Source organism: Carassius gibelio, chromosome A2 (genome assembly GCF_023724105.1).
Source record: "Carassius gibelio isolate Cgi1373 ecotype wild population from Czech Republic chromosome A2, carGib1.2-hapl.c, whole genome shotgun sequence".
Classification (NCBI taxonomy): domain Eukaryota; kingdom Metazoa; phylum Chordata; class Actinopteri; order Cypriniformes; family Cyprinidae; genus Carassius; species Carassius gibelio.
In genome coordinates, this window is record NC_068372.1 from 11,968,199 (window position 1) to 11,991,978 (window position 23,780).

General features: G+C 36.8%; 1 protein-coding gene across 5 annotated transcripts in view; it reads right to left on the reverse strand.

Annotated features, from left to right (window-relative positions):
* The window catches only part of LOC128026497 (CMP-N-acetylneuraminate-beta-1,4-galactoside alpha-2,3-sialyltransferase), an 82,653-nt gene that overhangs the window by 27,243 nt on the left and 31,630 nt on the right, over positions 1-23,780 (reverse strand). For all 5 annotated transcript variants that reach the window (XM_052613736.1, XM_052613744.1, XM_052613726.1 and 2 more), the window contains 5 exons: positions 19,676-19,768; positions 15,531-15,625; positions 6,261-6,324; positions 4,131-4,226; positions 3,826-4,012 (listed from right to left, as the gene is read on the reverse strand). In XM_052613736.1, coding sequence (XP_052469696.1) covers positions 3,826-4,012; positions 4,131-4,226; positions 6,261-6,324; positions 15,531-15,625; positions 19,676-19,768 — 535 coding nt within the window. The remainder of the gene's footprint in view (positions 1-3,825; positions 4,013-4,130; positions 4,227-6,260; positions 6,325-15,530; positions 15,626-19,675; positions 19,769-23,780) is intronic.

A 23,780-nucleotide genomic window follows, 5' to 3' on the forward strand; every position in this document is an offset into this window, starting at 1 on the left:
AATTTGATTGACATTTGGTTTCTAATTAGATAAACCGTAACCGGGAACACTTCCCATAGTACCTAATGTACTTGCTACATCATTAGAAGAATGGCATCAACGCTAATATTAGTCAATTTCTCTCTTATTCTGAGGTCACCGTAGCCACCAGATCCAGTCTGTATCCAAGTCAGAGGGTCACTGCAGTCACCCGGATACAGTATGTCTCCAGACCAGATGGTGGATCAGCACCTAGAATGGACCTCTACAGCCCTGAAAGACAGCGGAGATCAGGACATCTAGAGCCCCAGTTACAGATCCCCTGTAAAGACCACCGGGACAAGACCACAGGAAACAGATGATTCTTCTGCCAATCTGACTTTGCTGCAACCTGGAATTGAACTGCTGGTTTCGTCTGGTCAGAGCAGAACTGGTCCCCCAACTGAGCCTGGTTTCTACCAAGGTTTTTTCTCCATTCTGTCACAGATGGAGTTTTGGTTCCTTGCCGCTGTCGCCTCTGGCTCGCTTAGTTGGATCACTTAATTTACAGCAATATTGTGGACTTGATTACAAATGATTGCACAAATGATACTATTTAAACTGAACTGAGATGATGACATCACTGAATACAATGATGAACTGCCTTTCACTGTAATTTTGCATTATTGACACACTTTTCCTAATTAATGATGTTCAGTTGCTTTGACACAATCTTTTTTGTTTAAAGCGCCATATTAATAAAGGTGACTTGATTTGACTAATGTGTATTTGTGAAGAGCACTCAAGCCTCATGGCAGGACATTCAAATGAACTCCAGCAAATGTTCTTCAATGCTGGGAACGTATCAGTCTACTGTTCTGTCAATATGAACTAAAAATGATAGAATTCCTTCCACCATGAGCGTACACAGCATTCACAATAGCGGAAGAGAGAAAATACTACAAAGCAGCAAGCAGCCAAAGTTAGTTAGTGTGACTGTTTGAGATGAAGAGTGTGAGGAGTAAATTCTGGTTGAGGATTAACCTGAAGTCTAAATCTACATGCCTTTCTAAATCCAACTTCACAGTCACACAAGTTTTTTTTTGTTTTCTCCAAATGAAAGATGTCGCAACACCGTAGATTTCAATCACTGTCACCTCTTGCAAAAACAAAGCGTTTTCCATTTCAGCACCAGATTTCTGCCATTAAAGGGAATCATTTATAATTTGGCAAAGCAGCAGCAACTTCACCCCATGTCACTCAACAGGATTTTCATTGCATCAATGATATTTTCGAAGATATGTCATAAGATCTAAATAAGACTTGGAAGTGGAACGCAGGGAATGTATTTGTTTTCAAACATGAGATGAACTGTATACTGTTGTTAGGGATATAGTGTTTGATAAGATTTTGTATGATTAAGCATAACGAGGAATGCCAGTTACTGTTTAGAGATTACTCAAATTATTCAAAGAAACATCTGTGGCACGTATAGAGCTCAAACTAGATAAACACTTAAGTCAGATTTTCATGGGGCCCTAAAATATCATCCTTTTGACTTGCCAGTTAAAAATAAACATAGCTGAACTGTTTGAAAAGGGAGCAAAGGAATGTAAGGGGCTCTTGGAGCCTGATGTTGATAAGGGAAAGAAGAATAGAAGTCAGTCGTTTTTCATCTGTAAGAATTCACAATAGCGATAGGCTTCATTTGTCAAGTGATAATCGGTTAAAAGCCACTTTAAACATGATACTGTTACTACTTAATACATACATAGGAGGTCACGTAGACTAGCTAGAGTCTAAACATCTTTTACAGCAGTGGCTGTTTGCCGGAGGAAGAAAAACAGGAACAGCATTTTTACATTTTCTGAAGAAAATCTGAGTGCTGCTTGTCCGAACAAACATCGCTGCCAGAGGTTTTTATGCAGTTGCCAAGGTGTTCTTAGTGGTTTATGTGAATTGCTGTGAGGTTTCTAAGGCATTCTGGGTGGTCTTGGTGATATTCGGTTTCTAGATATGGCTTGAGTTCCTCCTTTATCGTAAGACTAAGCGTTTTTTTGTTTGTTTGTTTGTTTTTTGCCTGTATTATTAGGTAAAAAATATACTAGTGCGACTGCTCTTTCTACAAAAAGCCAAACAATTTGTCATAAAACACATACAGGGATTCTAGGGATATTTTTTTGGGGGGAAATTCAGGATGAATTACGACAATGCACTACAGTCCTGATACAGTGATCAAACTGTCTAGCATTCCAGCATGGATTCACACAAAATGCTCTCAAACAATTTCACTCCAATGTTCCAGAAACAAAAAGCACAGTGTGAATGTAGCTTTTTAATTCTGTAGCGAACACTGACTTAAGAAAAACGTTATGATACATCATGTGAATGCAGAAACATTCCTCACACATTCTGTAAAAGTAAATGGTCTTATCCTTCAACAGACACGTGTTTCTGCTGAAGAATGTAAATTATGTACATTTACAAGAAAAAATAGACTAAGGTGCGGAGAAACAGATTTCTGTAAGAGTTGTGTAAAGAATATATAAATGTGTCACTAACAAATGTTTGGTGTAAATGTAAACATAGACTGTGGAATTAGTAACAAATTATTATGACCAACAGTAAGAGTCATGCTTATCTTTTTTTTATTAGCAAGTAGCTATATCAAGTATCTGAAATATTCCAGCATTATCTTGGATGTCTAAACATTGCCCATTTACTACCATTTTTACAACCAAGAACCAACCCATTAGATTCCAGTATAGCATGAACAATTATTTTTCGTCTTTCTGATTCAAAAAATCTATTTTGTTACCTAATACTATGGTTTGCATCAGTCATCAACCTCTGAACACGGTTTCTAACACTATGGTAAACACATTGGAGCTTTCTTGACCCCTCATTTGGTGAAGAAAATTCTTCCTTCCACAAGTTCAAAGCCAATGTATCAGAAGCCAGAGGCCAGATCAATTATCTGTGCACTTACCACTGTCCAGCTTGTTACGATCAGAAGTTCAGACAAGACTGGCTCTTTTCAGGGGCCAGAGGGGAGGGGGGTAATCAAATAGCTCTCTATTTTTCTTCCTCTGCCGAGTCTCTTGCACATTGACAAATGTCAATTTGTAAAAAACAAAAACAGCACTGGTCCCGAAAGCACAGCAGCTGTGCTGGCCAGGAACTCCTTAAGGCACGTTGCCGCAAGATTCCCACTTGACAACAGGGGAAAACAAGCAGGCAGGCAGAGGAAGACAAGTATATTTGAAAAGAGAAATTATGGGGGAATCCACATACACAGACCAAATACCTTGACCATGTTTACATGACAGTTGACTGAAAAAAAAAAACATACTTAAATAGCCAAGTCAATTGACTTCAGAGGAGAACAAAGTGCTTATGCTTGCTCTTTGTGTGATAAGAAATGGGATGGAGTCAGAGTCATTAAAACTGTGTGAGATGAGAGAGAGCTCATTCAGAAAGGGCCAACCCTTCTGATTAAGATGCTAATTCACTAGTTGTCAGTCAAACCTGGAAGAAGAATGTTTTACATCTTACTAAAAATGAGACAAAGTCCTTGAACAATAAAAGCCTTTTTCTTCAATAACTCTTCCTAATTAAAAATCCTTTAACCCAAAAAGGATTTGTTAGAGAGCAATATTAACATTACTCTAAATTCATAAATGATTTAAACTTAAAAGTTCTAAAAATTCAACACAAGATAAGGTAGTGCTGAACTGGAAATGGATGTATAAAAAAAAAAAAATGGCGCCATTCTGCTTCAAAATTAACCGAGAGCTTCAACACAGAAAAAAAAATAAATTAAAGAAACAATCCAGTATAGTCACACACTACTGCACTCGTTCTTACCAGTTTCTCTTTGAAGACCATCTGTCTCAGCCATTTAAAGTCAAGAGGTTTGAAAGCAGAGAACACAAAGAGGGAATCTTTCTCATAACGCTCAGGCTTCTGGATTGCTCCTTCTGGGTAGGTTATCCTTAGGGTGGTCTTCGTGCCTACATCTCTGGTGTAACCACTCACTGGGGCCTCGTTGAGTCTAAAGAATAAATACATTGAAAATCAGTGCAAATCAACACCATAAAATCCTTTCGTTTATTCAGTTTATTGCTTTGGTCATTAAAAAGGCAGAGCAAGGTGACTGTGTGGAGACTCACCTTATCACAACGTCATACTCATCGATGTGGGATCCTAAAGACTTGTTGCTAAGGATACCACCATTGCCTACTATTATACATCTTTTACAACTCAAACTGCAAAGAGAACAAATGAGAAGACAGGTGGCATTACTCAAAAATGAATAGCCATATTCTTCACAGAAATAATTTTACAGAAATTGACAAGCTTAACTTGATATTGCCTACATTGCACAGTCAGGTCAGGTAGAAAATATATAAAATAATACAATTATACACTAATTACAATTAGACGCTATTAGGGGTGTGACGGTTAGTATATAACCGTGAGACCGGCGGTTATAGTTGAACACCGTCAAACTCTATAACCGCCAAAACCGTGTCATTAAAATATTTTTTACAAACATTTTTTATAAAAAATTATTTTAATTTTTTAGATAGGATCATAAGATGTGCAATATATCGGGAGACATGGTTTTTACCACTTCATTAAATTTTGCTTTGTAGAAAACCTTTCTTAAAAATGAATTTCGTTTTGTACAAATTTTATCTTACTTTTAATAAATGTTTCATCAACCAATTGCATGCATTTTAATAAATAAAAAGCAAATAATGATAACCGTGACATGGAAGCACCAGCGGGCCGCGTTCACTTGCACTGTATTGTGAACTAGAGCGCATCTCATCATAAATTAAACTCAGCGTAGGCCTATGCCTCATAAAATAGCATTGCATGTCTTTTTTCTTTAGGCTCGCATCAGCAAAGCTTTGCAACGTCCATAGACCGCAAAACAATCAGCGGATGGCGGGCGGGCGCGGCTTTGAAATTTGCTCAAAAAACATTGGCGTGGATGATGAGTTTTGTGACAGATCTCCTTAATAAACGGAGGTCTGAAATCTCTGCCCCTTTACCGATCAGAGTGCGCGCTGATACGGAGTTAACCCGCTATCTCCAAGAACAACCAATTGACTCTACGGCAGATCCACTAGCATGGTGGCGAGACAATGAAACATGCTACCCGCTCCCCCAACCCCCAGCCCCCCCAGTTCAGTTCGGTTCAGACGCTCTGTGTGTCAGTCTGCTTCACGCTGAATCAGTATCATCAGCTCCTCGGTTCTCGAATCGGACGTGCCCGACAGAAATTGTTCTTGGTTCAGTGTACTGGTGATCCAAAAACCAATGCAACCGGTTCTTGACTCGAAAACTAGAAACGCTCCGGCAGTGTGTGTGTACGCTCGTTATCTGGCTCTGCTGCACAAATTTTCCGTCGGCCTTTATCTAAGACTGGCCGTTATTTGTCCGTGTTGACCATGCCCCGGCCACTATAAAAGGGCCGGCATTTATTTGAATATCGGTTTTTATTTAAGGAATTATGGTATTTATTTATTTATTTATTTGTATTTTTGGAATTAAATTAATATATATTTTTTTGAAAGGATGCACTAAACTGATCAAAAGGGACATTAAAGACCTTGGCAAGAACTGCATTAAATTTAATTCTGATTTGTCACACCATCTCATCTGAAATCTAAAGTGTTCTTAAGCAAATGCAAAATTAAATAAATAAATAAACTTGGATTGACTACATTTTCTTTAATAAATGCTGATCTTCTGAACTTTATATCAATATTTTTTTTTTTGTATTACAAGTTTTCTAAAATGTTATGTTTAAATATGCAAATGAGGCATTATTTAATGAAATATGCACTAATTTGCATAAATTTATTGTACAAAAATCTGAACACTGGATGAAGTCAGATAAAGTACTATAAAATAAACACTTAACAGTGTCTTTTGGAAGTTTTCTTTCCATTAGTCTGAAAAAACACTTTATGAAAAGCCAAAAAGCCCAAAATCAAAACATTGACAGGTGCATGAAAAAACATGTCACAGTTTCCATAAAAAAAATTAAGCAGCAAAACGGTTCACAACATTTAAGATAATAAGAAATGTTTCTTGAGATACAAAAAAAAGCATACTAGAATGATTTCTGATGTTTAAAAATGATGTAGCCTTGATAAGCACAATATACTTTTAAAAAATAATAATCATAACTTTTGAGAAATAGTTTTAAAATCCTTTGCGTCTCTAGGGTAAAAAGGACATGGACCTTTGGGCAAATTTGTAGTATTGCATTTTAAAAGTCTTACCTTTCTAAATATGGACCCAGTCCATAATTCTTTGTAGCAGTTAATATAACATCTATGATTCTTTCTGTAGAGAGAGAAAGAGAGAGATAACAAAAAAGAACAAAAGGATTAGACAAAAACACTTCTAGATATAATGGCTTTAATCTGATTCAAATGATTTTCTTCAATTATCTGCACTCCTGGTTGTCTGATGGAGGAGCATGACTGTGTTATTCACTCCTGGAAGTCATATTAGAAACTGAAAATAAGTTATTGGCACTTTAGAAAAAAAAAAGAAAGAAAAAAAAACTGTCTGTAAAAGTGGAATGCCATTTGCAAACAAGTAAAATTCCTTTGCCAAATTCTTCAGTCCATGCTTTCTGACACTCTCAGTTTATTTACAGAGCTGTTTAGTCATAGTGATCATTCCCCAGATACCCTCGAAGGCAATCATGGCTGACACACATTACAGTATGTCAACTGATTATCAGTGAAGACACCGGATTTCCTAGTAAGGGTGCATAAGCATAACCCATCGAGTTGCCTAAAGCATCAGTATGCATACTATAAAAGTCTAAAAGACAGGAAAACAGTTTTGAAAAGAGCTTATTTTATGAGGGCAATGAGCCTTGCCCATTTTTATCATAATACCTTTTTGACCCTAACTATATTCCAATGAACAACAATCAAGAAGGCATAACACAAAGGGAAACACTTTGTGGGAGGTCTGCTAGGCACTTTGCAGTAAGTGTGAGGAGCCAAATCTACATCTGTATATAATTATTTCTTTCTTTTTTCTTTTCTTGTCTGGCGGTTTGAAAGCATCTACCCTAAAGACAATCTTTACGGTTTCTGACAACAAAGAGCAAACGTGTAAGATTATCTTTTTTTATAGGCATAGATGCTATTTTATTGACAGGCAAACATTTTAGGATGTATCCAATGTAGTACTGTGGTTTGAAGTGAATAGTTGTGATTTCAACAATACAATGTTGTTCTGTAAATGTATTTGCCCTCCATAAACACAACAGTCATTATAGTGCAAAAGATAACGTAATAGCTTGAAATTGGTCTTGACCCTAAACTGTAAGCTTAATGATTAAAAAAAGCATCAGGGAATAGCAGTTATTGTTTAGACAAAGCGCTGACGGCTTACATCAAGCATCACCAGGGACAGCATAAACAGTGGCTGGAACACACTGGAATAAGAAACGGAGAAATTTATATATATATATATATATATATATATATATATATATATATATAAAAGTGTTGTCAAAAGACCCGGTGCTTCGCTAACAAAAAAATCTAAATGTCACGGTACCAGGTTTCTTTAAGTAGCGGTGGTACCTGGTCAACCCAGTTCTTGACGCATACAGCACTAAGATTTCCGCGAAGCAGAAAATGCGGACAGAATCTCAAAATCCAGTCATGAAAATGAAACTTACATTTTAATATAGACAGTCAAGGAATTTGTCAAAGATAGCATAAATTTGTCAAATCAAATCTCCATATGGACCAGTATCTGTAAATGTTAAGCAGCAAAAGTTGGTTGAAATATGAATCCTACATGTTCTACGCGTCTCTGTGAGAATGAATGAATGAATGGCAGAGATGTGCGGGTTTGTTTACTACATAGACTGAAGCGCGTGACGCTTGCAGTTATTTCACCATCTGCCATCTCAATGAGGACATAAAAGCATAAACAACATCACCAAAACAGTTCTGAGTCACTTCACAAGCATTTTACTGTTTCATTTGAGTAAAACCAGTGTCAATTTAAAGATATTCACGGTAACCCATCAAAATGAAAGTTCATTTTTAAATAAAGGCATTGCGTTAGAAATATTACTACTATTTAGTAGAATGTACAGGGCTCCAAACTGCGACTAAAACGGTCGCATTTGCGACCATAAATATAAAAATGCGAGTGAAGTTTTTGCTGAGGTCGCCACTGGCGACTAGGCCTATGTATTGACATGTTATCTCTTAAAAAAATTGCACGTAAAGCCTTTTTTCCTGATTGTTTTGAATTCACATCTTTTATGTTCGCGCATTGAGAGAATGCGCATAGAGTTTTAGATGGAAAAAAAGTTTTAAACCGTCCTGATCTGCCGCGCAGCAGCCCTGACACACACCTGATAAACGCGCGCGAGAGAGAAATGATGGAGACTTGAAGAGAAAGTGCAGAAAAACAGCGTCTGTTTCGTTCATAACTTAAACAAACTACAACAGGTAAAGCTGTCATCTGTGTGGATATTGGCAATATCGTTAACTGTTCTCGTTTATAATCATAAGGCTTCTTCTTAACAATATCTTAGTCCATGCTGTGTTCTTTTAATGACAAATAAAGCAAAAAGCTTTGTGCTTTGTTACTTTTTAATTTACAAAGTATCAGCTTTAAAATTATTCCAAATTCATAAGAAAATTCAAACAATAAATACAGTTTTGGTGCTCTTTAAGGGGCCGTTCACATATCTCGCCTAGAAACACGTGGAAAACTCTAGGTGCCGCTTTCTGATTTTTTTCCAAAAGCCTTCGGGCACTTGCACTCCTGAGGCGTCTGCCGTTGCTAAGAAACCATGACCTGCTCTCTCCATGAAGACCTTTCTTTTACTGTCTATGATGAAGACGCGTAAATTTCAGCAAAAGATAAATGGACCTTTCGGTGTCCATAAGCTCATCAGTCAGCTAGAAAAATAACTATAAAAAGTAGCATTTTGCTATATTTATGAGCTATTGAATTTTAATATTTTTACTTAACCTGTTGTCTACATGATTCAACTCCTTCTATAAAATTTAATATTACTAATTACGAAAAACAGTCTGAAAGTTTGAAAGACATACACTCTTAAAAATAAAGGAGCTTAAAATGTTCTTCACAGAACAACTTTGGTTCCACAAAGAACCATTCAGTCAACGGCTCTTTGAAGAGCAATCTCTTTCTGACCTTTTCATAATCTGTTATTGTCTTCAAATGTTAAAGGTTCTTTATGAAACCATTTAGACAGGAAAAAAAGGTTCTTCTATGGTATCATGAAGCACCTTTATTTTTAAGAGAGTATGGCAACATTTACAGGATGAATTGAGGAGGACCCCAAACTATACTCAGGGGCCAAGTGATGCTTATGGTCCATGATATTGGTACAGATTTTGTGTAATAAACAACGCATGACTGTATATTTCAAATTTGAAAAGACATTTAGCTCCCACTTGAAGTGAACCTTCATTCCCTTTCATTCCCATTTTTTGTTTGGAGCCCTGATGTATGTGATACTGCTACTACTGTTGAAAATCAAACAACATTTCTTCCATGTTTTAATTTTAATAGCAAATCCCCTTTATTAACCAAAAAATTAAATGTTAAAATTGAATTGATTAAAAGACAAATGAAATTTGGCTGAAACTTGTTTACTGTTTTTCATAATTGTATTACTTGTAGAAAAACTTTAAACACAATTGTAAATAAGTTTAAAGATTTTTTTTTTTTTATTAGCATATTTTTGTGTTTTGTTTTGGTACCGAAATTGGTACTGAGAACCGTGGATTTTCACTGGTATCGGTACCAAATACAGACATTTTGGATATATATATATATATTAGTGTTGTCACGGTACCAAAATTTCTGTATTTGGTACCGATACCAGTGAAAATCCACGGTTCTCAGTACCAATTTCGGTACTTATATACGATTGGTTATATAACGTTGGCCACAATGTTGATCCGGCCATCGCGTATATTCAGCGCATATAAGATAAACGTTTTGCAAACGTTTTGTAGAGAAATAAAAACAGGTCGACGAATCGATGCGCATATTTAGGGCTGGGACTACGCGCCGAGGTAATCGAGGACGTCGACGCAAATAATAAGTCGATGCAAAATATGCGCATCGATTCGTCGACCTGTTTTTATTTCTCTACAAAACGTTTGCAAAACGTTTATCTTATATGCGCTGAATATACGCGATGGCCGGATCAACATTGTGGCCAACGTTATATAACCAATCCAGGGGTTTTTCTGCATTGATCTTTTTTTTTGGCGGCTGTCAAAGCCTTATTTGATTGGTGAGTGATGCAGAATGACAGGGCGCGTATGAGAGAGAGCCCCGGCTGCCCGCGCACTCTAACAGTCTTCAAACACCACGAGCGCTTCTTGCTCTCTCTCTCCCTTGTGCATATTAATCAAAATCATTAAACACGATAGAAAAAGGGCGAAACACCAAAGTTTCACGCGCGCTCGCGCACTCACAGTCTTCAAACTACACGAGCGCTGTCTTGCTCTCTCTCTCTCTCTTTCTCTCGTTCATATTAACCAAAATCATTAGACACGATAGAAAAAGGGCGGAACGCCAAAGTTTCACGTGGAGCATTCAGAGATTTTTGTTTTTCTCCATGACCGGCTGCTGGCTCCCACTGTTAATTTTTTTTTTTTATTATTTTTGGAAAAGCACTCTCTGTATTAGCTTAAAGCCCTCAAGTTAACATTGGTTACTGTATTCTTTCAATTGCCCTAAACAAGTATTCTGGGTGACCTTTTTTATTGAATGCTAGACATCAAGTTGTTGTTATTGTCATCTGAAAGAAGAACTTTTTTTCAGTAAACTAGGCCCTATGTGTTCAGTAAGCTTGTTTCAGTAAGCTATGTGTTTTCAAGGCTTCAAGGTTTTATTGAATGCTATCTCTATACAAGTGCAAAGTAATGCATTCTTAGTCAGTCTTTTATATTGTAATTTTAAGAGCAATAAACATATATTGTAATGTTAAGGAATTCATGTTTTTTTTCATTCAGATATGTAAATCAACATGTATAAATTGTTTGTAGTCAATTAATGGGGAGATAATCGAAATTTAATCGGTCTGAAAAAATTAATCGTTAGATTAATCGATGCATAGAAAAAATAAATCGCTAGATTAATCGTTTAAAAAATAATCGTTTATCCCAGCCCTAATCAACAGTATATACATTTCAGCCAAATATCACTCTTGGCAGTTTAAACAAATAAAACCCTCATCTTTAACATACACTGTTTTGGCAAGGGGGAAAATCACATTCCACATAAATTAGAAATGGTCAGGTATGATGCAAATGCTTTTAAGAGCTATATCACAAAAACATCTGGAGTGTGACTTCTGAGAGTATGAGCCACAATTACATTTCTTTCATGTGATGTTTGGCAAAAACTTTTTTTTTTTTTTTTCAAATACTTATTCAACATGCTCATAAACTATTTCAACAATTCATCATGAGTATTAGCAGAACTTCACCAAAGTAGCTGAGAGTGACACGTCATGATGAGTCATTGGAGACATTATAAGAGGCTACTTAATACTGTAAGGCACTTAAAAGGCCAAACTTACAGTCAAAACAGCCCTTCATGGTTTATTCTCCTTTGAGGTATTTGGTTCATCCCTCTGTAAAGGATGTTGGGATTACCCTACAGTTGACACAACCATCTGCAATGCTTTGATTGAATGTTTTCCACTGAGGGCGACGTAATCAAGAGTAAAAATCAAAAAGTCGTAGGTGGCCACAGGGATCGTTTATATTGGAATTGGTAGTGCAGAAATAAGACATCTATTTTTAAGCTTTTCTGGCCCACAACTTGAGAACCTTTGTCAAGCTCTATTCAAGAATCACACGTATCAACCTTTCCAAATGAATAAAGTTAAAAGTGAAGTCACGCTAGGCTCACAAACAATGCAGCAAACAAAAACCAGGTGTAGTGTAAACATGGGACCTGCTCTTTTGAAAGTGCTCATGAGTGTGGACACGGCAGCCCTTAACTGAACACAAAGGTTACATTCAAGGTACCCTTATGCGCTGCCCTCAAGTGCTGGAACATTTTACAATGTAATCATCTTTTCAGATGGAGGGAAAAAAGCAGACAATTGTGGATTACATTAACCACCAATTGGTTTCAAGGAACTGTTGCCTTATCTACAGGTCTTTTCCAAAGGTATCATTCGCTTTTATACATTCAAAAAGCTCAGTAGAATGACGTTCTTGTTCTCTGTTGAATGGAATAACATCCCCACATCCCTGAATTACATACGTGTGCAATGCATCTGGCCACGTAGACACTACAGAGGTTTGCTCTCACACTACTGTAATATTAAAATCACTCCTGACCCTGTGGTTCAATGGTTAAGAAAGAATGGTCATAGAAAGAAACATGGACTGCAGCAGTTTAAAGCATTTGTAATTCATGTTAAGAATACATTTAGGGACCAATGTACAGTATTATTGTCTATCAAAACCAGGGCTCTGAACTGAACTAGAAACAAACTAAATTAACAGGAATATAAAAAATGAGAAAATCCACATAGTCACCTACATTCGTGCTTTTGGGGATGGGAACAGAACATGTAAAAGTTGTGGACAAAATATACATAGGCCATATATATATATAATTTGTTTGTGTCTGTGTGTATATATATATATATATATATATATATATATATATATATATATATATATTAGGGGTGAAACGATACGCGTATTCGTATTGAACCGTTCGGTAAGAGGCTTTCGGTTCGGTACGCATTATGTACCGAACGGTTCGTTGGACTAATTAATTATATTTGGAAAATAAATACAAAATTGTGAAATATAATGATATGCGTTCAACAAGGTAGCCCAATAACCCAAACAATGTAACAGGCAACGCCCCTGACACCCCCGAAGAAGAAAAAAACACCAACTTATATGTTTATGTTAGGCTACTCAGACAGGCGCTCGCTCACTCAGTACACGCTGAATGAGCGAGCAGTTCATGCACGGTATGCGGTGGCCAATGCGTTTAACAGACCAGAAATAGAAGATCCTCCAACAGGTCTGGTGTTTGGGTGCACTTTACCAATCGATCGGGGCATCCAAACAAGCACGGAAATCAAAATGGACTAGTACTGTACTGTGTCGGAATTTCCTGAGCAGTACGATACAATTAACAGGCCTGCACGTTATTAGATAAAACTGTTAGAACGTATGCACGGGCAGTTTTGAAAACTCCACCTACTTTGCTCTTGGCATAGTGCAGCGCAAATCGCGTTGTATCTGAAGGGCAACGCTGAGCCCAGGGTCCAGCGCCGCGCATATACCGCATCCTGTGTGAAAGACCCTTTAGCCATTTTGCAACGAGCCTTCAGTGTGTACTGAGTGAGCAAGTGCCTCTGTAGTGGAAAACGCAGGTTTTAAGAACATGCTTAATGTAATTGAGCCCCGTTACAATATTCCTTCATGAGCCCATTTCAGCCAGACCGTAATTCCTGCTTTGTTCCAAAAAACATAAGCCCTACAGAGAACCAATTGAGTAAAAACACACTCAATATAAAGAGTTATAGAGTTCCATATAAAAAGTTAAATCTTTGTATTTGTTCATAACTACTACAACAATATACAGTATTGTTCAAAATAATAGCAGTACAATGTGACTAACCAGAATAATCAAGGTTTTTAGTATATTTTTTATTGCTACGTGGCAAACAAGTTACCAGTAGGTTCAGTAGATTGTCAGAAAACAAACAAGACCCAGCATTCATGATATGCACGCTCTTAAGGCTGTGCAATTGGGCAATTAGTTGAAAGGGGTGTGTTCAAAAAAATAGCAGTGTCTACCTTTGACTGTACAAACTCAAAACTATTTTGTACAAACATTTTTTTTTTCTGGGATTTAGCAATCCTGTGAATCACTAAACTAATATTTAGTTGTATGACCACAGTTTTTTAAAACTGCTTGACATCTGTGTGGCATGGAGTCAACCAACTTGTGGCACCTCTCAGCTGTTATTCCACTCCATGATTCTTTAACAACATTCCACAATTCATTCACATTTCTTGGTTTTGCTTCAGAAACAGCATTTTTGATATCACCCCACAAGTTCTCAATTGGATTAAGGTCTGGAGATTGGGCTGGCCACTCCATAACATTCATTTTGTTGGTTTGGAACCAAGACTTTGCCCGTTTACTAGTGTGTTTTGGGTCATTGTCTTGTTGAAACAACCATTTCAAGGGCGTGTCCTCTTCAGCATAGGGCAACATGACCTCTTCAAGTATTTTAACATATGCAAACTGATCCATGATCCCTGGTATGCGATAAATAGGCCCAACACCATAGTAGGAGAAACATGCCCATATCATGATCCTTGCACCTCCATGCTTCACTGTGTACTGTGGCTTGAATTCAGAGTTTGGGGGTCGTCTCACAAACTGCCTGTGGCCCTTGGACCCAAAAAGAACAATTTTACTCTCATCAGTCCACAAAATGTTCCTCCATTTCCCTTTAGGCCAGTTGATGTGTTCTTTGGCAAATTGTAACCTCTTCTGCACATGCCTTTTTTTTAACAGAGGGACTTTGCGGGGGATTCTTGAAAATAGATTAGCTTCACACAGACGTCTTCTAACTGTCACAGTACTTACAGGTAACTCCAGACTGTCTTTGATCATCCTGGAGGTGATCATTGGCTGAGCCTTTGCCATTCTGGTTATTCTTCTATCCATTTTGATGGTTGTCTTCCGTTTTCTTCCATGTCTCTCTGGTTTTGCTCTCCATTTTAAGGCATTGGAGATCATTTTAGCTGAACAGACTATCATTTTTTGCACCTCTTTATAGGTTTTCCCCTCTCTAATCAACTTTTTAATCAAAGTACGCTGTTCTTCTGAACAATGTCTTGAACGACCCATTTTCCTCAGCTTTCAAATGCATGTTCAACAAGTGTTGGCTTCATCCTTAAATAGGGGCCACCTGATTCACACCTGTTTCTTCACAAAATTGATGACCTCAGTGATTGAATGCCACACTGCTATTTTTTTGAACACACCCCTTTCAACTAATTCAACTAATTGCCCAATTGCACAGCCTTAAGAGCGTGCATATCATGAATGCTGGGTCTCATTTGTTTTCTGAGAATCTACTGAACCTACTGGTAACTTGTTTGCCACGTAGCAATAAAAAAATATACAAAAAACCTTGATTATTCTGGTTAGTCACATTGTACTGCTATTATTTTGAACAATACTGTATACATATACACACACACACACACACACACACACACTTTTTTATTATTATTATTTATTTTTTTATTTTTTTATTGCAGACCTTCTTGTGATAGCAGGACTTAAAAAATAAATCCTCTAAAGTGCTAGAGACTGATTTGAACAGGTCACTTATTATTTGGAAGTATTCATTAAAAGAACTGGTCTATTCATTTATGGAAACAAGAAAGCATTTGGACAACATTGTTGTTTAGAGGCGAAGTCTACTATACATTCATTTAAAAAATAATACATACCTTGTGTTTTGAATCCAAATGGAGGTAAATAGTTTGTAACTTTTGAAAGCCGCTTAAAGTTCCGGTCCAGAAACATGGAAGCTGGCTTACTAAACCTGCAAAAGCATGGTAAACACAATATAATTAATATAATACAACTAACATTCAGATTAAAACCTATATTTTTCATCTAAAATATATTTTCAATTATATTTTTCATTCAGCAAATTCTGCACAGTATCAAAAACGTCTCCATAGCAACATGTCAATTCCATATCAACAGGGCTAATAAAATATAGCCAAATAACACATTCACTTCCCGGACATTAAGAGGTGGGGCTTTTGTCAGTGCGAGGTCTCACTTAGTCTTTGCTTTGACCTGTGCTTAAAGTTTAAAAAAGTGTGGCTGAACCAGCACCAATCAATCACAATCTCAGGCCTCCGTTCCCCCTCTCAAGAGGAGTCATGGGATACCCTACCCAGAGGTCATTTCCCAGCACACTCCTCTCTTAAGGCTAGATGTGCAAACGCAACGATGAATGCCTGTGGCTCTGACCCTCCGATCCTCGCTCTCATTTCTGATCTACTCCACCTGCAATCAAAGTGGAACATTGAGCCGCTCAAAGATTTCAGTATGTAGTGTGAACTTTCAGAAACCATCAAACAAAGATATTTTTCAAAAACTAGATCCCTTTCAGGAGTCATTGAGTGATTTAACTGTATAAGAACCGAGAAAGTCACAGACAGCAGATGCATTTCCCACAAACACACCTCTCTTCTGCTTCTGTAAGTGTGGCCACACGATGGATGTCTGTTTTTATGACCCTTCCAACTCAACAGGCTCATTATTCATTTACATACATAAGGATATTAGATCATTTTTATTTTTATTTTCTTTTTTCGCTCTCATGTCTTTTACATTAAAGTTAGAAAGTTGCAATAGATTGTTTTGGGGTGGGGGGATGACTAACAAGGAGAGCTTGCCGAGACATATAGAGGGTTTGAAAAAAATTAGCCCCCCTTAAGAAAACTTAAAAGACTAATCATGGGTCAGTAAAGAGAACACATGGGTCATTTAAAATACAGGTCCTGAAAAAAAAAAAAAAAAAAAAAAGCATTAAAGCATAAAAAAAAGAAAAGCAGCAGAACCCCTTTCCCAACAATCCTTTCCAAAGTACAGAGTGGCGCAAGTTTACAGTCTTTTTAGTTATATAGGACTCCAGTTGCTTTTAAACCACTTAAACTTACAGCAATGTCCAATATGTGGGGAAAGTGAGGATAAAGAAGATGTCAACTGAAGAAGATGTCAAAGAGCAGCGCCAGAAAATAAGATGCGGAAATGAATGGGATCGTTATTGGCAACTGTTTAACATACTCTGATAAAAAGTGTTTCTATTTCATGAACTAAATCGCTTAAGGCCAGGGGATGCCCGACAATGCCAGGAATATTTTTTTATAAATAAATGCATCGGATTCTCTCCTTATTTCTTCAAAAAAAAAAAAAAACAAACAAACAAAAAAAAAAAAACAGACAAAGCAAGATCGTGCCAAACCAAACTGTAATTAATTAACTTTTGGCTCATGGGGTGCGTACTAACTCACTATATAAATAACTAAGATAAACCTTTAGGCCTAAAGATGTAAAGGGGTCTTGAACAGGAGGCCTGTGCACATTGTGCTTATTTCCGCATGGCTATCTCTCACTAGGGGCTGTATTTTCATAACCGCCCGCTCAAGTTCAACAAAGACATTTGATTTAAGTCCAATACAAACAATTTTGGGACAGGAGTGGAGATGTTGAAAATAAAAAGTGGATTCCAGGGGTGAACTAATAGAGGGTGGCTTCAGGTAGTTTCCTTAGGGTTCCCCTAATAAAATGTAACTCCTAAAAGAAGAGACAAATGATTGCCCAAATGACCACATAATGAACATGCCGAGTAGGCATTAACTGATAGGACCATCTCTACTTTATGCAACAAACGATTATTGAGGTTGACAATGAGTTGCTAGTTTTTGTTGCAGTGTACTTAAAAATGTAAAAACATTAAAACACTAATTTTATGTAGTTTTGCACATTAAACTTTCAAATCCATATCTGTCTATTCAACAAAATTGTTTATTATGAAAGTGCATGGATACAAATAAAATTATACTCTTTGACATTGTTAAATTTGAGTCTTAAAGTTCTTTATCCCAATATGACGATACAATTCTGTCCTTATAGATGCTAAATCAATTTCCAAATGCTAAACTAATGATAATTCACTCCGTGGAAACACTTTACAATAAAATTCATTTTGCTTACATTAGTTAATGCATTAGGTATCATCCACTAACTTTTTATTTACAGCATTTATTAATCTCATGTTAATTTCTATATATACTTGCAGATTTAAATTAAAAAGAAAAAAAGTTTTATGTTATAACATTGTATTATTGTTATCATATAAATTTCCTGTATTAATCAACATGGCTTAAAGAAAAACAGTATATTGTTGATTCATAAATAATTATTTGCTGTACATTGAAACTAATGTAAATAAACGGAAACCTACTGCAAATAATTATTGGCTCCAATTTTTTTATTCTTCTAACATGTTCAATACCTATCTCCATTTTATACATTCAAAAATGACATAAAACGTTTCAACTGTTATTTAGTTCATGATTCTGGAAATATCTAAACTGAATCAATATATCCTAAACATCATTAAAAATAATTTATCACTGAATAAAAATGCTCAAATATTTGTGTTGTAATGATGAGGCAGAAGTGCCTTTTGACCCCAAAAGACAAACAAAGACCCCATGAACATTGATCCATCACACGTGTTAACTAGAGGCACATTGTAGACACTGTTAAAACATATGCCATTAATTGGGGACCTGTTAAAAAGTTTCAGGCACCAATTTAGTCATTGTTCTGCTTTATGGGTCTTCTGATGTTTGTGCTGATTCTAGAGTGATAAGTACACACCAAACAAACATCTTCTGCAATGTAAACTTGTAATTCTTGTTGTCAAAATGTCTTTATAATCTCTTCTTCAAAAAGGAATTTTAATAAAATTCATATTTTTGTGTAGCCAGTTTTTGTTCAAACCAATCCAGGGCAACCATTTGACTTTGGACTTAATGTTGCTGCTGCTATTGTGTGATAGTTGCTGTTTTGTGATAGCTGCTCAAATCCTTTCCAAAATAATCTTGCTTGATTGGTGGAAAAGCCATTTCTAAACAATCTTATAGCGATGACAGAAATATCCATGAACAAACCAAACCGTGATGCTTAATGTTTATCATAGCCAGGCATGCTGTAGTGGAAAAATCACTTATGCTAACAATAGACAGCCGGAGTCATATCCTAAAGATGAGAGAACAATGGAATACGGATGCTAACAAAGACGGAACGCTCCATCAAAAGCCTGTGACATCACCAAAGGTTGCAGAGTGTTGTGTGACATCACTGAGGGTTGTGGAGCGTTCTGAGGATTTAGTCAAACTGAAGAAGTTGACTCATTCGGTCCTCCACAGAGGCTGCTTTACAGGGCTTTCTCCTCTCAACCGCAAAGACAGAATTACTGTCCACTTCCAAAAAGAGTTACAACAGGCACATTGTGGAGCTGGAAGTGGTTGTTTGTTGTGGTAGGTCACAAATTAACAAGGACTTAAAAGGATCAGAGGAGCAGCTTACTGTTCAGTCAGAGTTTTATGAGACTGGCCTCGGGCTTCGTAGCTGAGAAGTGACATAGTGTCTCTTGAACAGTGATGGGCAAAACCAGGCAGAGTGGAACATATGAGGAACTTGGTAAATCAGAGCTAAAGCGGTAAATCTTTAACAAAGTGGTTGTCAATTCACAGAGTTTGTACTTCATTCTGTAGTTGACAAAAGAGCTCAATATCACAAAGCCTTGCAGAACAAAAGCTGAACAGATGAAAATAAAAAGGCACAAGATTCAGTCAAAGACTTTGTATTTTTCCAACCAAGCTTCCATCACATCTGCAATCTTCAAATATCCTTCCTTTGAATACCTTTTCTAAAAATACAACATCTTGCAATACACAAATTCTGCAACAGACCTCAACAGTAAGAATGTTTTCTAAAATCTCTTTAAGCTTATCTAATAATTTCAAGATCTTGTAATAAATTCATAAAGAGATTTTGTTCATACTTTGGATAGATAGCACTCATTTTGGCAGCTGCATAACCAGGTTTACAGGCTCCGTCACTGAGGTTTCCGTACTTGTACACCAACTCCGGAGGTCTGTAGACAGTTAGAAGAAAGAGAAGGCATTCATTTTAATTAGACAGGGTTGTAAATGTTAAACCTGAGTGGAATATTACACAGCATAAATATGCTAAAAGGTAATGGTGAATCTGGGGTACATTGTTTTCATCTAGCCTGGCACATGATGGATGACATCTAGAGCAGGATGTGATGGATTACTTTTGAAAATCCCCATTTATCGCCGATGTGTTAAATAAATGAAATAGTCAAACAATAGGAATGCAACTAATTTTGCTGGCTGCACAAACAGTGAGTGTGTTTATTTCATACTTTGGTTCTGAAAGGATGTTCCAAGCTCAAAACACACTTTAAAATACAACATTTTTGACATGTTCACAGCACATTTTTCTTTTTTACTTGCCCATCAGTTGATTTTGGTTACACACTTACAATGGAACTAACACAACCAGAGTTCTGGGCTCTTTAAAAGAAGAAATGTGAAGTCCTTGGATGAAATACTCCATAAAAGCTGTTTATTATTCTATGAAGTTGCCTACTTTTCTAGATGAATAAACATCTGGTTATTCATGACAGAAGAGTTTGTTGAAAGTTATGCCATATAAACTGTGTAATGTTTAGAATGCTGTGGTTATACTTTACATTTTATTTTATTTATCTATTCATTCGTTTATTTTAATGAGGGTCAAATTATAAATGGATAAAAAACAGTTTCAACCAGTGATCAGGTCCTAAAAAAGAAAAGAAAAAAAAAAGTATTTTATTATTTGTGTGTGTGTATATGTGTGTGTGTATATATATATATATATATATATATATATATATATATATATACACTCACCTAAAGGATTATTAGGGACACCTGTTCAATTTCTCATTAATGCAATTATCTAATCAACCAATCACTTGGCAGTTGCTTCAATGCATTTAGGGGTGTGGTCCTGGTCAAGACAATCTCCTGAACTCCAAACTGAATGTCAGAATGGGAAAGAAAGGTGATTTAAGCAATTTTGAGCGTGGCATGGTTGTTGGTGCCAGACGGGCCGGTCTGAGTATTTCACAATCTGCTCAGTTACTGGGATTTTCATGCACAACCATTACTAGGGTTTACAAAGAATGGTGTGAAAAGGGAAAAACATCCAGTATGTGGCAGTCCTGTGGGCGAAAATGCCTTGTTGATGCTAGAGGTCAGAGGAGAATGGGCCGACTGATTCAAGCTGATAGAAGAGCAACTTTGACTGAAATAACCACTTGTTACAACCAAGGTATGCAGCAAAGCATTTGTGAAGCCACAACACGCACAACCTTGAGGCAGATGGGCTACAACAGCAGAAGACCCCACCGGGTACCACTCATCTCCACTACAAATAGGAAAAAGAGGCTACAATTTGCACGAGCTCACCAAAATTGGACAGTTGAAGACTGGAAAAATGTTGCCTGGTGTGATGGGTCTCGATTCCAGTTGAGACATTTAGATGGTTAAGTCAGAATTTGGCGTAAACCGAATGAGAACATGGATCCATAATGCCTTGTTACCACTGTGTAGGCTGGTGGTGGTGGTGTAATGGTGCGGGGGATGTTTTCTTGGCACACTTTAGGCCCCTTATTGGTCATCGTTTAAATGCCACGGCCTACCTGAGCATTGTTTCTGACCATGTCCATCCCTTTATGATCACCATGTACCCATCCTCTGATGGCTACTTCAAGCAGGATAATGCACCATGTCACAAAGCTCGAATCATTTCAAACTGGTTTCTTGAACATGACAATGAGTTCAATCTACTAAAATGGCACCCACAGTCACCAGATCTCAACCCAATAGAGCATCTTTGGGATGTGGTGGAACGGGAGCTTCGTGCCCTGGATGTAAATCCCACAAATCTCCATCAACTGCAAGATGCTATCCTATCAATATGGGCCAACATTTCTAAAGAATGCTTTCAGCACCTTGTTGAATCAATGCCATGTAGAATTAAGGCAGTTCCGAAGGCGAAAGGGAGTCAAACACAGTATTAGTATGGTGTTCCTAATAATCCTTCAGGTGAGTGTAATAACTACTTTATTGTATAATAAATATATTTTAAACTTTCTATCAAAAAAAAAAAATTGTGTCAGTTTTCACAGAATATATTAAGCAACTCAACTGTTTTCAACAATGATAATAAAACGAAATGTTTCTTTAGCAGCAAATCATCATATTTTAATGGATTATGCAACATTAAGACTGGAGTAATGATGTCTAAAGATGCAGTTTTTCCATCACAGGAATAAAATACATTTTAAAATATATGAAAATATAACTAATACTAGTAAAAATATATAAAATGAATGAAATATAACTTATATATTTTTCACATTACTGTATTTTGATCAAATAAAACCTCAGATGCAACCTCAGTGAACATAAGTGACTTATTTCAAAATCATAAAAATAAAATTAAATCTTACCAAACCCCAAACCTTTGAACGGTAGTGAATAATTAACAAAAAGTTGTAACTAATATATATATATATATATATATATATATATATATATATATATATATATATATATAATGTAAGTTGATTAGAAAGCTAAAGCCCCAGGTTTCAGCACCAAATCACATATTAGGTCCTTTCACACCACAGGAACTTTTTCATAGTACCAGAACTAATTGTGGAACTACCCACTTTTGGGAGTTTTCACACCGCCGGAACTGGGTGCGATTTTAGTACCAAACTGCCTTTTTTGAGAACCAAATTAGCTCCTACTCCGGACCAGGGTCTAACCAGCACAACTGGTACTATCTGTGAGGGAAGTAGACATTGATTGGCCAGATGTGTTTGAAAACGCCCTCACCCAGCATGTTTTAAAACGCTATGTAATCACACTGTAAACACTGTGTCAACTTATTTCGCAAGTTTAATGAACAGTGATAAATGGGCAGACGCTGAAGTGCAGGCACTTGAAGAAAAAATAGCACTGCCAGTTGTCTTTGGAGATTCCTTTTTTCCGTTCTTTCAATAGCTTTACATATGCGTCAACATTCCATGTCCATTATTGTGAAACCCACGAGACACAACAACAACACAGCGTCTTCCATCCTCCTGTTGTTAACGTAGTTCTTTGTAACATTGTTGAGCGCCGCGTACAAATTACATTGCTGTTGACCAGCTTACGTCACGTCCTAGAACACACTGTCGGTGCGAATGCAACCCTTTTAAATTGTACTGGGAAATAGTTGGTGCAAAATTGTCCTAGTACTTTAGTATTGTACATTTTGTTCTGGAACTAAAGGGCTGCGAAAAGCCCTATTGCCATACCCCAAGTACCTTTTCAATGGTTAAAATAAAAGCCACAAAACACTTATTTGCTGAAGCCTTCATTTTGATGAATTGGTTTGCCCAATGGGACAATGTCATATTTTGTTGTAGTGACAGATCTGAATCTTTAAGCAGCAGTGAGGATGGTGGATCGAGGCCAGCTGAATGATGAAGTGCACCACACAGACAGTTTTTGCTCACAGCGTCAGTGAAATCTAAACCTGTTGAAGGCTTTGCTTATTGTTTGTGTGCATGGTGTGGACAGACATGTCTTCTCTCATACTAAACACTGAGGAATTAGGGTGAGGTGAGAGTCTGCAAGTTTGGTTTCTTTAAAATTGAAATGTAAACCACACACAGACCTATAATACATCACACATAAACACCTCACACTTGGACTCTGGAACAGACACTGATGGCACTGTCTTTACAACTTATTCTTACAGCACTACCATTCAAACATTTAAGGTGGTTTTTATTTTTTATTTTTTTTTTGTTTGTTTGTTTTTTAGAAATTAATACTTTTATTCAGTAAAGTCACATTAAATTGATTAAAAGGGGCAGTAAATGTGAAAAAAGGATAAAGTGTCACAGATTCCACTATAATATTAAGCAGTACAACTGTTTTCAACATTGATCAACTTTTCTTCTGCAGGAAATCTGCATTTCTGTAGGATCGTGTGACTGATGACTACAGTAATGTCTGCTTAAAAATTCAGTGAAAACA